The 12,291-nt window shown below is 46.6% G+C and overlaps 1 protein-coding gene across 2 annotated transcripts in view; it reads left to right on the forward strand.

Moving 5' to 3' along the window:
- The window catches only part of LOC116515498 (ras-related GTP-binding protein C-like), a 65,930-nt gene that overhangs the window by 32,029 nt on the left and 21,610 nt on the right, over window positions 1–12,291 (forward strand). The window contains exon 7 of one of the 2 annotated variants that reach the window (XM_032227581.1): window positions 137–195. The exons of the other annotated variant lie outside the window; for it this stretch is intronic. Coding sequence (XP_032083472.1) covers window positions 137–165 — 29 coding nt within the window. The 3' untranslated portion in view covers window positions 166–195. Of the gene's footprint in view, window positions 1–136; window positions 196–12,291 lie in introns of those variants that run through there. 2 annotated transcript variants of the gene reach the window in all.

Raw genomic sequence — 12,291 nt, forward strand, 5'->3', positions numbered from 1 at the left:
TCAAATTTGTTGCTTGGTAATATAACTCCCAATCAGGTAAGCCCAATCCTCCTCTAGCTCTAGCATCTTGTAACAGTTTGAGTTTTATTCTTGCTTTTTTTCCTTGCCAAATAAACTTCAAAACTATTTTATTTAGATCTTGAAAAAAGTCCTTACCCAATCTGATTGGGATTTTCTGGAACAAGTATAAAATACTAGGTAAGATGTTCATTTTAATTGTAGAGATTCTTCCTATCATTGATAGTTGTAGGTTTTCCCATTTCATCAAGTCAGTCGCAATTGGTTGTTTTAGTCTAGTATAATTGTTCTTAAGAGTACTGCATCTAGATGATAAATATATCCCCAAATATTTAACCTTGCTTGTGATTTGAATCTGCAAAGCTTCTGACAACTCTTCCTTTTGTCTTGCTGGTATGTTCTTTGTCAAAATCTTTGTTTTGTCTTTGTTTATTTTCAAGCCTGCTACTTTTCCGTACTCCTCTATTCTCTCTAACAATTTGGGTGCTGTTTCTAGTGGATCTTCAAGAATAAAAACCAAATCATCTGCAAACGCTTGTAGTTTGTATTCTTCTTTTTTAATTTTCATTCCTCTTATTTCTTTTTCTTCTCTAATCTTTCTATTTAAAACTTCTAATGTTATTTCAATAGAATCTGTCAATTCTCCATTTACCATTATCTTTGCTGTTTGTTTATGATATACCATTTGTATGGTTTAGATAAATTTCTTACCAAAGTTCATCTGTTTCAATTGTAGAAACATAAATTGCCAATTCACGTTGTCAAAAGCCTTCTGTGCATCAAGAAACATCAAAGCCATTTGTTTTTCGGGATGAGCCTCATAATATTCCAAAGTATTCAAAATCATTCTCATATTGTGTTTAATTTATGTCTTTGGTAAAAAACCATTTTGGTCTGAGTGGATAAAGCTATTTAAGTATTTTTTGAGTCTCTCTGCTAGTATAGATGCAAATAGCTTATAATCTGAATTTAATAAAGAAATTGGTCTATAATTCTTAGTTTGTGTTAAATCAGTCTCCTCCTTGGGTAGCAATGCAATGCATGCTTCTGACTATGATTTCGGTATTCTATTCTCAGATATTACTTCATTCATGACTTCTAAGAGTGGGAGAGTCAAGGTTTCTTCAAATGTTTTGTAGAATTCCACAGGTAATCCATCCGGACCTGGGGCTTTTCCATTATTTTGTTTTTTAAGTGCTTCCGTTAGCTCCATCATTGTTATTTTACTTTCCAACATTGTTCTAGTTTCATCTGATATCTGGGGAAGATTAGCATCCTGTAAATACTTTTTAACTCCTCCCTCTTCCACCTTCTCTTGTTCATAGAGCTTAGCATAGTAGTCTTATATATTTTTTTTCCCCTCAGTGTTTCCATACTGAATTTGTCCTTGTTCATCTCTTAATTGGAATATTTTCTTTGCTTCTCTCTCTTTTTTCAGCTTATATGACAACCATCTGCCTGGTTTATTTGCATTTTCAAAGTAATTCGGTTTAGTACCTCTAATTTTTTGTGCCAGTTCTTCCTTTTCCAATAGATCCATTTTATGTTTAATTATATCCATTTTTATTTTAACATCTTTTTTTGTGGCAATCTCTGTAACTCTCTTTCAAGTATTTTATAGTCGTTGTCTAGAGCTTTATGCGTTTGTCTTTTCTTTGAATTCCTCTTCCTTGTATAGTCTATTCTTAGACCTCTAGTGACAGCTTTCATTGTATCCCAAAGATTCTGCACTGATGTATCTTCTTTTCTATTTTATTTAAATAAAAAGGCTAGTTCTTTTTCCATTTTCTGTACAAAGTTCTTTTCTTTCAATATAGTATTATTTAGTGACCATCTAGATCTTATTCTTTGGCCTTTCCATTTAATTGTAATTGGATTATGTTCTGCACAAGTGCTTGTTTAAATCTTAATTTCTTGTACATTGTGTCAGCCTCTGCTTTGTAGTGCTTCGGCTGCCATTGAAACAAGGAGGGGGGGCATGGTATTTGGGAGGGGAATCATTGATGTGCTGGAGGAAGTTTCTAGTCGCTGAACTGACCACCTTACTGCGCATGTGGAGGAGGGGTGTTTCCCGCCAAGGCCAACGGTCCAGCATTCCATCCTGGTGATGCCTTTCGAAGTTATCTCACACCTGACATTTGGGGGAAATATGATTGGACTGTGCACGGGGATGCCAAGGGGAGGGGAATGAATTATACATTATATTATTAGCTTTTGCGCCTAATTAACCAGTTTAGCTTTGCAACTGTTCATTTATAATTAGTAAAAGTACACTTGATTTCAATACAAATGGAGTCCAGTGGTTTTCTTTCCTGATTACTGAATGAAGTGATGCTGACACATTGCAAATCAATTCTGCTGAGGCTCATATCATATCAGTTCTGGAGAATGATGGATGTCTATTTGAATAGAAAGTTGTTCTGACCCCCCCTTGACGGCTTGTTAACAAACGCAGGCAGACAAACTTAAAAGGACTTCTGTCTTTATCAGTTTTCAGTTCAAACTGGCTTCGAGCCCAGAAAATAACATAAACACAAAACTCCGATAAGAATTCAAACAAAAGCTCTTACAAACGCTACTGTCTTCCGCAGTCTTCACAGATCAGGTTTACATGAAACACCAAAGCACTTGTCCAAGTGTAACAGGCATAAATCACGATTAGTAATCAAACAATCTTTTACCAAACACGGAACACACGAAGGAACGTTGACTCCAGCGACTGGGGCGTGGCAGCATCTCTCCTTTTATCTCCAAACCTCCTCCCACAAGCCCCAGCTGCATACTGAATTTTGTATCCCGAAAAAACTCTCAGCAGAATTGCTGAGTCACAACACTATCCCCCACCGCAGGGCCCTTTTCCCCGGGGTCCGATGGTCGGGATGACGTGTCCCCAAGATGACCCGCACCCATTTCCCTTGGTGCCTTTTTCATGAATTCCAAACCTCTGGAGGCATAGCCCCCTTGAATCGGAACTCTTTTGGTATCCGGTGGCCACCATGTTTCCTTCCGCCCTTCCCAGCGTCGACACCCCATCCAGGAACATCCACCCTCCACAAGCCCAACTCACCACCCCTCCTACCGTCGGAGGTTGATGGCAGCTCTACCGACTGTGGCCGAGCCTTCACTCCCTGTCTAGGGTCCTCCACCCTCTGCAAGGCCAATCCACCAACCCCCTTTCCGTTGGAGGTTGACGGCAACTCTACCGACTTCGGCCGAGCCTTCACTCCCTGTTTGGGTCCTCTACCCTCTGCAAGGCCAATCCACCAACCATCTTTCCATCGGAGGTTGACGGCAGCTCTACCGACTTGGGCTGAGCCTTCACTCCCTGTCCAGGGTCCTCCACTCTCTGCAAGGCCGACCCACCAACCCCCTTTCCGTCGGAGGTTGACGGCAGCTCTACTGACTTCAGCCGCACCTGAACACCCTGTCCGGGTCCTCCACCTTCTGCAAGGCCAACCCACAAGCCCTCTTTCCGTCGGAGGTTGTTGGCACGTCTACCGACTTTGGCCGAGCCTTAACACCCTGTCCAGGGTCCTCCACCCTCTGCACGGCCGACCCAGCAGCCACCACGCAATCCCCTCCTGCAGAGCCTTTCCCCCATCTTCGATGATCAGGGTGTGGCCCAGAAGGGTTGGTGACAGCCTCCCCAGAACATGGTTCAAGACCCCTGCACCCCACCGGGAACCCAGAGACAAAGTCCAGTGCTGCGGGAACCGTAGTCGACAAAGACTGGAATCTCGGTGGAGTTCTGGTAGACCTGGCCCAATGACACTGGGCACAGGACTGCACGCACCTCTGTACATCATCTTTCAGATGGGGCCAACAAAATTGACGGGAGACCAGGTGCAATGTCCGAACAAACCCCCAATGTCTTGCTGCAGACACGCAATGAATCTGCGAGAGCACCTATGTGCCCTGCGGGAACATAGAGCCGGCCCCGACACTTCAAAAGGTCCCCTTCCAAAGTCCATGGGGACGCCGGCCTCACTTCCGCCTTTTGTCGCTCCACCCAGTCGTCACCCCACTGCGTATCCCGTACCAGAGACTGCATGCTCCCAGGATGACAAATGGTCCGAGGTGGAAGCGAGTTCACAGGGTCGGAGTTCTTTATGTGACTCGGCAGGGCCTCCTCCCTGGGACTCCACACCCCCCGAACGCAAGCTATCCTGTGCGAATGCGATAACACGGCCGCACCAATGTGCTGGTTGTCCAACTTGATCGTGCGTTGCTGAGGGACGGCTTCAGTCCGTGCAACCCTTCTGTTCTTCTTGGGGCAGCTCCCTGCCAAGTGTCCAAGATCCCCGCAGTAAAAACACAATCCCTCCGCACGTCTTCTGTCCATCTCTGTCTGTGACACCCGAGGTCGGACAGCACCCAACTCCATGGGCTCCTCCCAGTCCACTGCAGTCTCTTGCTGAACTGGCATGCTGGTGGTTTCCTGGAATACCTGGTGAGGCCTTCGCCTCTGCAGCCGGGCGTCTATCCGGAGGCACAGGTGGACCAATGCATCGAACATCGGTGGCCTGTCCACCCTCGCCAGTTCATCCTGCAAGGCCTCAGACAATCCATCTTGGAACATGTCCATTAAAGCAGGTTCATTCCATGTGGAATCTTGGCTACGTAGCCTGAATTCAGACACATATTCTTGCAATGACCCAGTACCCTGCTGCAAGGATTTCAAACTTCTGGCAGCTGTTTCCCCTTTGATCGGATCTTCAAACATCCGTTTGAAATGCTGGCAGAAGCCCTGAAAGTCATCCAGCAGAGGGCTCTGTTGCACTAACAAGGGCGTGGCCCACCGGGCAGCCGTGCCTGAAAGCAAATGAATGAATCCCACCTTTGTCCGGTCAGTGAGAAAGTCCTCCGTTCTCAGGCTAATAAACAGCTGGCATTGTCCCAAGAATGCTGCAAACATGGCCAAATGCCCATCATATTTATCTGGCAGGGCAATTGGGCACTTCCTCCTTGGCTGGGGGGGGGGGTGTTGCAGCTCTCTGCAACTGCGCAATTTGATCCGACAACATTGCGATCTGCTGCGCCATTAATGTGTTCTCCGCCATGAGTTGTTCCATAATTACTGAGATTAAGGCTTGTTTGGGCTGGAGTCAATCTGTTCTGACCCCGCCCCCCCTTGACGGCTTGTTAACAAACGCAGGCAGACAAACTTAAAAGGACTTCTGTCTTTATCAGTTTTCAGTTCAAACTGTCTTCGAGCCCAGAAAATAACATAAACACAAAACTCCGATAAGAATTCAAACAAAAGCTCTTACAAACGCTACTGTCTTCCGCAGTCTTCACAGATCAGGTTTACATGAAACACCAAAGCACTTGTCCAAGTGTAACAGGCATAAATCACGATTAGTAATCAAACAATCTTTTACCAAACACGGAACACACGAAGGAACGTTGACTCCAGTGATTGGGGCGTGGCAGCATCTCTCCTTTTATCTCCAAACCTCCTCCCACAAGCCCCAGCTGCATACTGAATTTTGTATCCCGAAAAAACTCTCAGCAGAACTGCTGAATCACCACACTGAATTTTGTATCCCGAAAAAACTCTCAGCAGAATTGCTGAGTCACAACACAAAGTATATTGTTCTTTTTTAGTATTTATTTCTCTCCATATATCTTTTAAATTTATTTCATCTATCATCCTGAAGAAGGATTTCAGAAGCAGTTTTTTATTTAGCTTTGTTGTTTTGTGTGTTTTGTAGTCCATGTTCTGGTTTACAATGCCATTGAAATCTCCCATCATACAAATATCAACATAGTCCAAATCCGAGATTCTTTTATGCAATTTTTTATAACATTCATCTTGCTTTTCATTAGGAGCATAGATTCCAATTACAAGTGTTTTTTGATATCCATAATTTCCACCATCAAAATTCTTCCCTCTTCATCTGCATAGATTAATTTAGCTGGAATATTATCTTTAATATAGAAGATCACTCCTCTTTTCTTGCAATTCACCAGTGTAGTAAACATTTTCCCAAGCTTTGATTGTGTTAGTAGGTGTTCATGTCTCTTTTGAATATGTACTTCTTGTAGGCAGATTATGTCAAGTTTTAACTTTTCTAAGTTGTGAAATATTTTCTTTTTTTTAATTGCTGAGTTAAGTCCATTAATATTGATTGTAACCATTTTTCTTTCCTCCATGTTTATACTTTATATACAGGATTTATAGCTCTAGTAGATCTGGGTTCTCGTTCTCTGTAACTTACACCCTCCACTGCACCTTCTTCTTTATCAATTCCGCCTACAGCTCCTTCTACTTTTTCAGCCTCGATTATAGGTGCCTCCAGTAGTTGTGCCACTAATTCATCTTTTCCAGTTTTCTCAGCCGTTTCTCTGAAATATTCTGCATAGAAAGTTTCTGCCTTGACCTGTCTCTTTAGTTTCCCCATTAGGGTCAGCAAGGGCGCTATATCTGTTATGGGTCACAGCAAAAGCTTTGTGTTTATGGGTCACAGCTCTCACCCTGCCAGATCCCATGGTTGTCCAGACTGCTCTTGTCAAGCCCCACTCCATTACATAATTAGGAAAGAAGGCTAAGAGACTCCATGGGTTGGAAATCAAAAGTACTTTTACTAATTATAAATGGTAAGTGAGCAGTAGCAAAGCAAAGTCTGATTAATATGGCGCGAAAGCAATTGATATATAGAATAACCCGTTCCCCCCCCCTTAGGATCAAAGCTCCAGTCCAATCATAAGTCCTTCAAATGTCAGGTGTGAGATAACTTCAAAAAGACAGGCTGGACGATGGAATGTCGAGGCCGTTGATGCAGGCGGGAAACACATACGCATGCGCAATCCCAACGACTGGTACATCCTAGAACATTCCTCCAGCACATCAATTAACCCCTCCCAAATACAAGCCCCCCCCCTTCCCGTTTCATGGCAGCTGAAGCAACAGCAAGGCAGAAGCTGACATCCGGCCGTCCCCCGGAAAAAAGGCAGTCAGGCCTGGAAGAAAAACAAACAAAACAGACAAACGACAAAACACAAAAAGAAGAGGGAGGGGAGAAAAGTCAAGGCTTGTCGGGATACGAAGCATAAAATTTCTGTAGCAGGCGGGGAGCACGAACGTGGGATTTATCAACCCATTCCGTGTGGGATGGGGGGAAGTGTTTCCAAGCCACCAGATATTGGATGCGATTACGGTGCCTGCGGGAATCAAGAATTTCACGAACTTCAAAATGACGTTCCCCATCAATCAGCAACGGAGCAGGCGGAGGGTCATCCGGGGGCCGTAAGTGGGACACCCGAACCGGCTTGATGAGGTTGATGTGGAACACTGGGTGGATTCGGTTGAGATGTTTGGGCAATTGTAAACGAACAGAAACAGGATTGATGACTTTCACAATAGGGAAAGGGCCAACATACTTGGGTCCCAATTTCTTTGATTTCTGTGTAGTGTGCAAGAATTTTGTGGACAAATACACCAAATCCCCAATGTGGTATTCATAGGGCTGAGAGCGTTTCCTATCGGCTTGCTTCTTATGGGATTTATGGGCAGCGTCCAAAGTGGAAAGAGTCAGAGGCCAAATGCGACTGAGACGCTCACTCCAGTCCGCAACTGAAGGAACCTGAGGCTGGGCCGTAGGCAATTCGGGAATAGGAACAAAATCCTGGCCGTAAACGACCCGAAAAGGGGTAAACCCCGTGCTGGAGTGAACCGAGTTGTTATAGGCCACCTCAGCATGTGGTAACAAGTCAACCCAATCGTCCTGTTGATAATTGATGAAACAACGTAAATATTGTTCAAGGACGGAATTAGTACGTTCACAGCCGCCATTAGTCTGAGGATGGTAGGCGGAGCTAAGGCCCTGGGCGGAGCCAATGCGTTTGAGAAACTCCTTCCAAAAAGTAGATGTGAATTGGACCCCACGATCGGAGATAATACGGTCGGGAACCCCATGTAAACGGTAGATGTGGGAAAGGAACAGTTTAGCCAATGTCTTGGCGGAAGGAATTTTGTGACAAGGCACGAAATGAACTTGCTTGGAAAACAAATCAGTGACCACCCAGATGACGGTATGTCCCTGGCTCTCGGGAAGCTCAACAATAAAGTCCATAGAAATCTCCTTCCAAGGGGCAACCGGGCGAGCGACGGACTGGAGAAGCCCCTGCGGTTTCCCCGGCGGTTTTTTGGCGGTAGCGCAAACAGGGCAACTGGCCACATAAAGTTCAATGTCCTTTTTTAAAGAGGGCCACCAGAACTGTCTCTTCACGAGGTGCAAAGTTTTTACGAAACCAAAATGACCCGCCAATCTGGAGTCATGAGCGCGACGAAGGACGACAAGTCGTAGGGAAGCGGGGACGTATAATTTAGCACCAATCCACGGTAGATCGTCCCTCATGGTGCACTCGTCCCGATGGTCCAGAAACCAGTCGTCTTGAGGAAGAGCTTTTTTAAGGTCAGAAAGTAGATCTTGAGGCACTTCCTTCTGAGCGTGGGTCTGTTGACGTGTGAGTACCGGAGCTGCCAGGAGCGGTTGGACGATACTCAGTTTAGAGCAATTATATTGAGGTAATCGGGACAAAGCATCTGCCATGAAGTTCTTTCCACCCGGGATATACTTTAGAGTGAAATTGAAATGGTTGAAATATTGGGCCCATCGCATCTGTTTGGGGGAGAGACGACGAGGCGTTCACAACGCTTCCAAGTTCTTGTGGTCAGTCCAAACCTCAAATGGGTGTTTAGCGCCTTCCAGGAAATGGCGCCAAGTCGCGAGGGCCCAACGGACCGCAAAAGCCTCCTTCTCCCAAACTGCCCAACGCCGCTCCGTGTCAGTGAGTTTACGGGAAGTGTATGCGCAAGGCTGCAAGTTACCTTGGTCGTTAGCTTGCAACAGAACGGCCCCTACGGCGACATCACTGGCATCAGCCTGGACGACGAAAGGCTGGTCGAGATCAGGGTGCTTAAGAACTGGTTCAGCGGCAAAAAGGCGTTTAAGCTTCTCGAATGCCGCCTGGCATTCCATGTTCCAGTCCAAAGGCTTATTGGGTTTAGGCTTCGGGTCGCCTTTCGTCTTGAGCAAATTAGTAATAGGGAGAGCAATGTTAGCAAAAGAGGGAATGAATTGACGGTAGAAATTGGCGAACCCCAAAAATTTTTGCAATTGCTTACGAGTTCTGGGCGCGTCCCATTCAGTGACCGCCTTCACCTTTTCAGGGTCCATTTCAATGCCATCAGGGGAGATGCGGTAGCCCAGATAGTCAATTTTAGTTTGGTGAAACTCACACTTAGACAATTTGGCATAAAGGTCAGCGGCACGGAGTTTTTTCAAAACAGTGCGTACCAGATTGACGTGGTGGTCGTAACTGCGGGTATAAATGAGGATATCGTCCAGGTATACGATAACGCCCTTGTACAGATGATCGTGCAAGACCTCATTAATAAATTGCATGAACACAGCAGGAGCCCCCTGGAGGCCAAAAGGCATAACCCGAAACTGGAAACAACCAAGAGGGCAGTTGAAAGCAGTCTTCCATTCGTCCCCTTCCTTAATACGTATCCTATAGTAAGCTTCTCGCAGGTCCAATTTTGTGAAGATGCGGCCCTTCCCTAGTTGCGCCAACAAGTCTTTCATCAATGGGAGTGGGTAGAGGTTCTGAGAAGAGACCGCGTTAAGGTTTCTAAAGTCACAGCATAAGCGAAGAGAACCATCTTTCTTTTCACGAAACAGTACAGGGGCAGCCACTTTGGGTCGGGCTGGTTCAATGAAACCACGTTTCAAATTTTTGTCAATGAAAGAACGCATCTCCTCCATTTCCCTGGGCGACATGGAGTAAATCCGGGGTTTAGGGAGCTTAACCCCGGGTAAAATGTCTATGGAGCAATCAGTAGGCCTGTGGGGGGGCAGAATGTCCGAAGATTGTTCGCTGAAGACTTCCTGAAGATCCAGATATTCTTTCGGAATTTTCTCCTCTCCTGCAATCCTCTCCTGCCCTCTAGCGGCTACTTCAGGAACGTCAGTGACGGCAGGTTGGTCCGGAGAGCCCTCCCCCACTGGAGGCACCTTCGAGCGAACGCGTAAGCGGCCTGTCCGCCAATTTATGTGAGGGTTCCACTTTCGAAGCCATGGGATGCCCAAAATGAGTGGCCTGTCCATGCCCGGAGCGACCACAAAAGAGATTAATTCAGTATGGGTACCCATCCTCATTTCCAAAGGCTCCGTAAAAAATGGGCGCCCCCCCCCGCAATGGAGCCGTCTATTTGGCAAAATACAATTGGGGTTTTCAAAGTGCGCAATTTGAGGCCTAATTTCTCCACCATGGCTGGATTGATCATGGACCGGGAACAGCCTGAATCAAGTAAAGCCAAGAGGGTGGCAGGTATCCCCTCAGGAGGAACTTTTAATTCAATAGGGATTAGCAGGGGCCCCTTGTTTGAACTCACCCAGTGAGGCGATGTGTCGTCATCGGAGTCCTCCGAAGAAGAGGAGTTAGCGTCCGCGTCTCCCTCTAATGGCTGGGCAAACGGAGGGGGGTTGGATTCCCCAGCGAAAGCTGTCTCCTTCTTCTTCTTTTCAGGGCCTCTGGCAGACTTTTCCTCACGTTTGGGAGGGGGTTGGGCAGAGAGGGGTAATTTAGCACGACATTCGGGGGCGATGTGCCCGAGTTTGCCACAGCGAAAGCATGTTACAGGCCTGGAGAAGCCAGAAGGGGGCCCCCTTGCTTCACCTCGTCGTTTGAAGAGCGATTGAGTGGTTGGAGGGGGGAGGGATTTGGCAGCCCTCTCTTTCCGCTTCCTTCTTTCCTCTTTAGCATAACGGAGACGGGTTAAGTCGAGTTCAGCGTCCGCTGCATGCTCAAACCAAGTGATTAAACGTCTCGGCAGGTTACGATTGACACATTGCTGATAAATGTCTTCATTCAGTCCTTCAGCAAATCTGTCCAGAAGGGCGTCCTCCCCCCAACCTCTCATGTATTGGGAAAGACACTGAAATTCCTGGATGTATTGGGCGACAGGTTTATCGTCTTGTTCAAAGGTTAAAAACTTCAATTTGTTCCGCTTCTCAGTTAACGGGTCATCAAAACGTTGGCGGAAAGCCTCCATAAAGCGGTTGAAATTCCCCAAGAGGGGAGAGGCAGACATATGCAACGCAGTTGACCATGTAGCCGCCTCACCATCTAAGGACAAAAGAATCATCCTGACTCTCATGGTGTCAGTTTCAAAGTCCCGGCCATAAATCTCCATGTAGTTAAACACCTGCATAAGAAACGAGGGCAGGCTAGCAGAACCACCATTATAACGTACAGGCAAGGGAGGGATTTTAGCCATCCGATGTCTTCGGGGGGGAGGGCCTCCTTGATCAGCAACACCTCTAGCCGCAGGGGGCGAAGCAGGCCGAGGGGGAGGGGGAGATGTCGGGCGTGGGTAACGTTGCCAATTTCTCCAGTCTCTTTCCTCCTCCCCCCTTCTCTCCCCCAAATATGTTTGACCCCAATAATCAGGTAATTCACTCCGCTGGGGTTTTCTCATGGGCCCCTGGTGCTGGTAGCTTCTCCATTCTCCTTCATGGCCCCCCCTTCTTTCCTCAAAGTACCTTTGGCTCCAATAGTCAGGGAACTCACTCGTCTGGGGTTTTCTCACGGCACCCGGCTCCAGCGAAGTTTGTCGGGGTGGTCTTTGGGTGAGTCCAGCATTCCAGCTTGTCTCTGTCTCTCTTTGTCCCACCGAAGTTGACCATCGGGGTGGGGGGGAAGGTTCAGGCTGGCTGGAAATTTGCAGTTGAAATAAATCTTCGTGCAAGGATCGGTCAGGCGGGCTGGGCTCGTGTAAAGAAAGGTCGGGAGGTCCTAGTTCACTGGAATCCGCCCCTCCAACGGCCCCCTCCTCCTCTCTGCTCGGAGAAGACATTATTTCCCTTCTCGGTAGATGTAAATCTCCTGGAAAGGGGTTTTATAATCAGACTTTGCTTCTTGTCAAGCCCCACTCCATTACATAATTAGGAAAGAAGGCTAAGAGACTCCATGGGTTGGAAATCAAAAGTACTTTTACTAATTATAAATGGTAAGTGAGCAGTAGCAAAGCAAAGTCTGATTAATATGGCGCGAAAGCAATTGATATATAGAATAACCCGTTCCCCCCCCCTTAGGATCAAAGCTCCAGTCCAATCATAAGTCCTTCAAATGTCAGGTGTGAGATAACTTCAAAAAGACAGGCCGGACGATGGAATGTCGAGGCCGTTGATGCAGGCGGGAAACACATACGCATGCGCAATCCCAACGACTGGTACATCCTAGAACATTCCTCCAGCACATCAA

Source organism: Thamnophis elegans, chromosome 12, assembly GCF_009769535.1.
Source record: "Thamnophis elegans isolate rThaEle1 chromosome 12, rThaEle1.pri, whole genome shotgun sequence".
Lineage (NCBI taxonomy): Eukaryota > Metazoa > Chordata > Lepidosauria > Squamata > Colubridae > Thamnophis > Thamnophis elegans.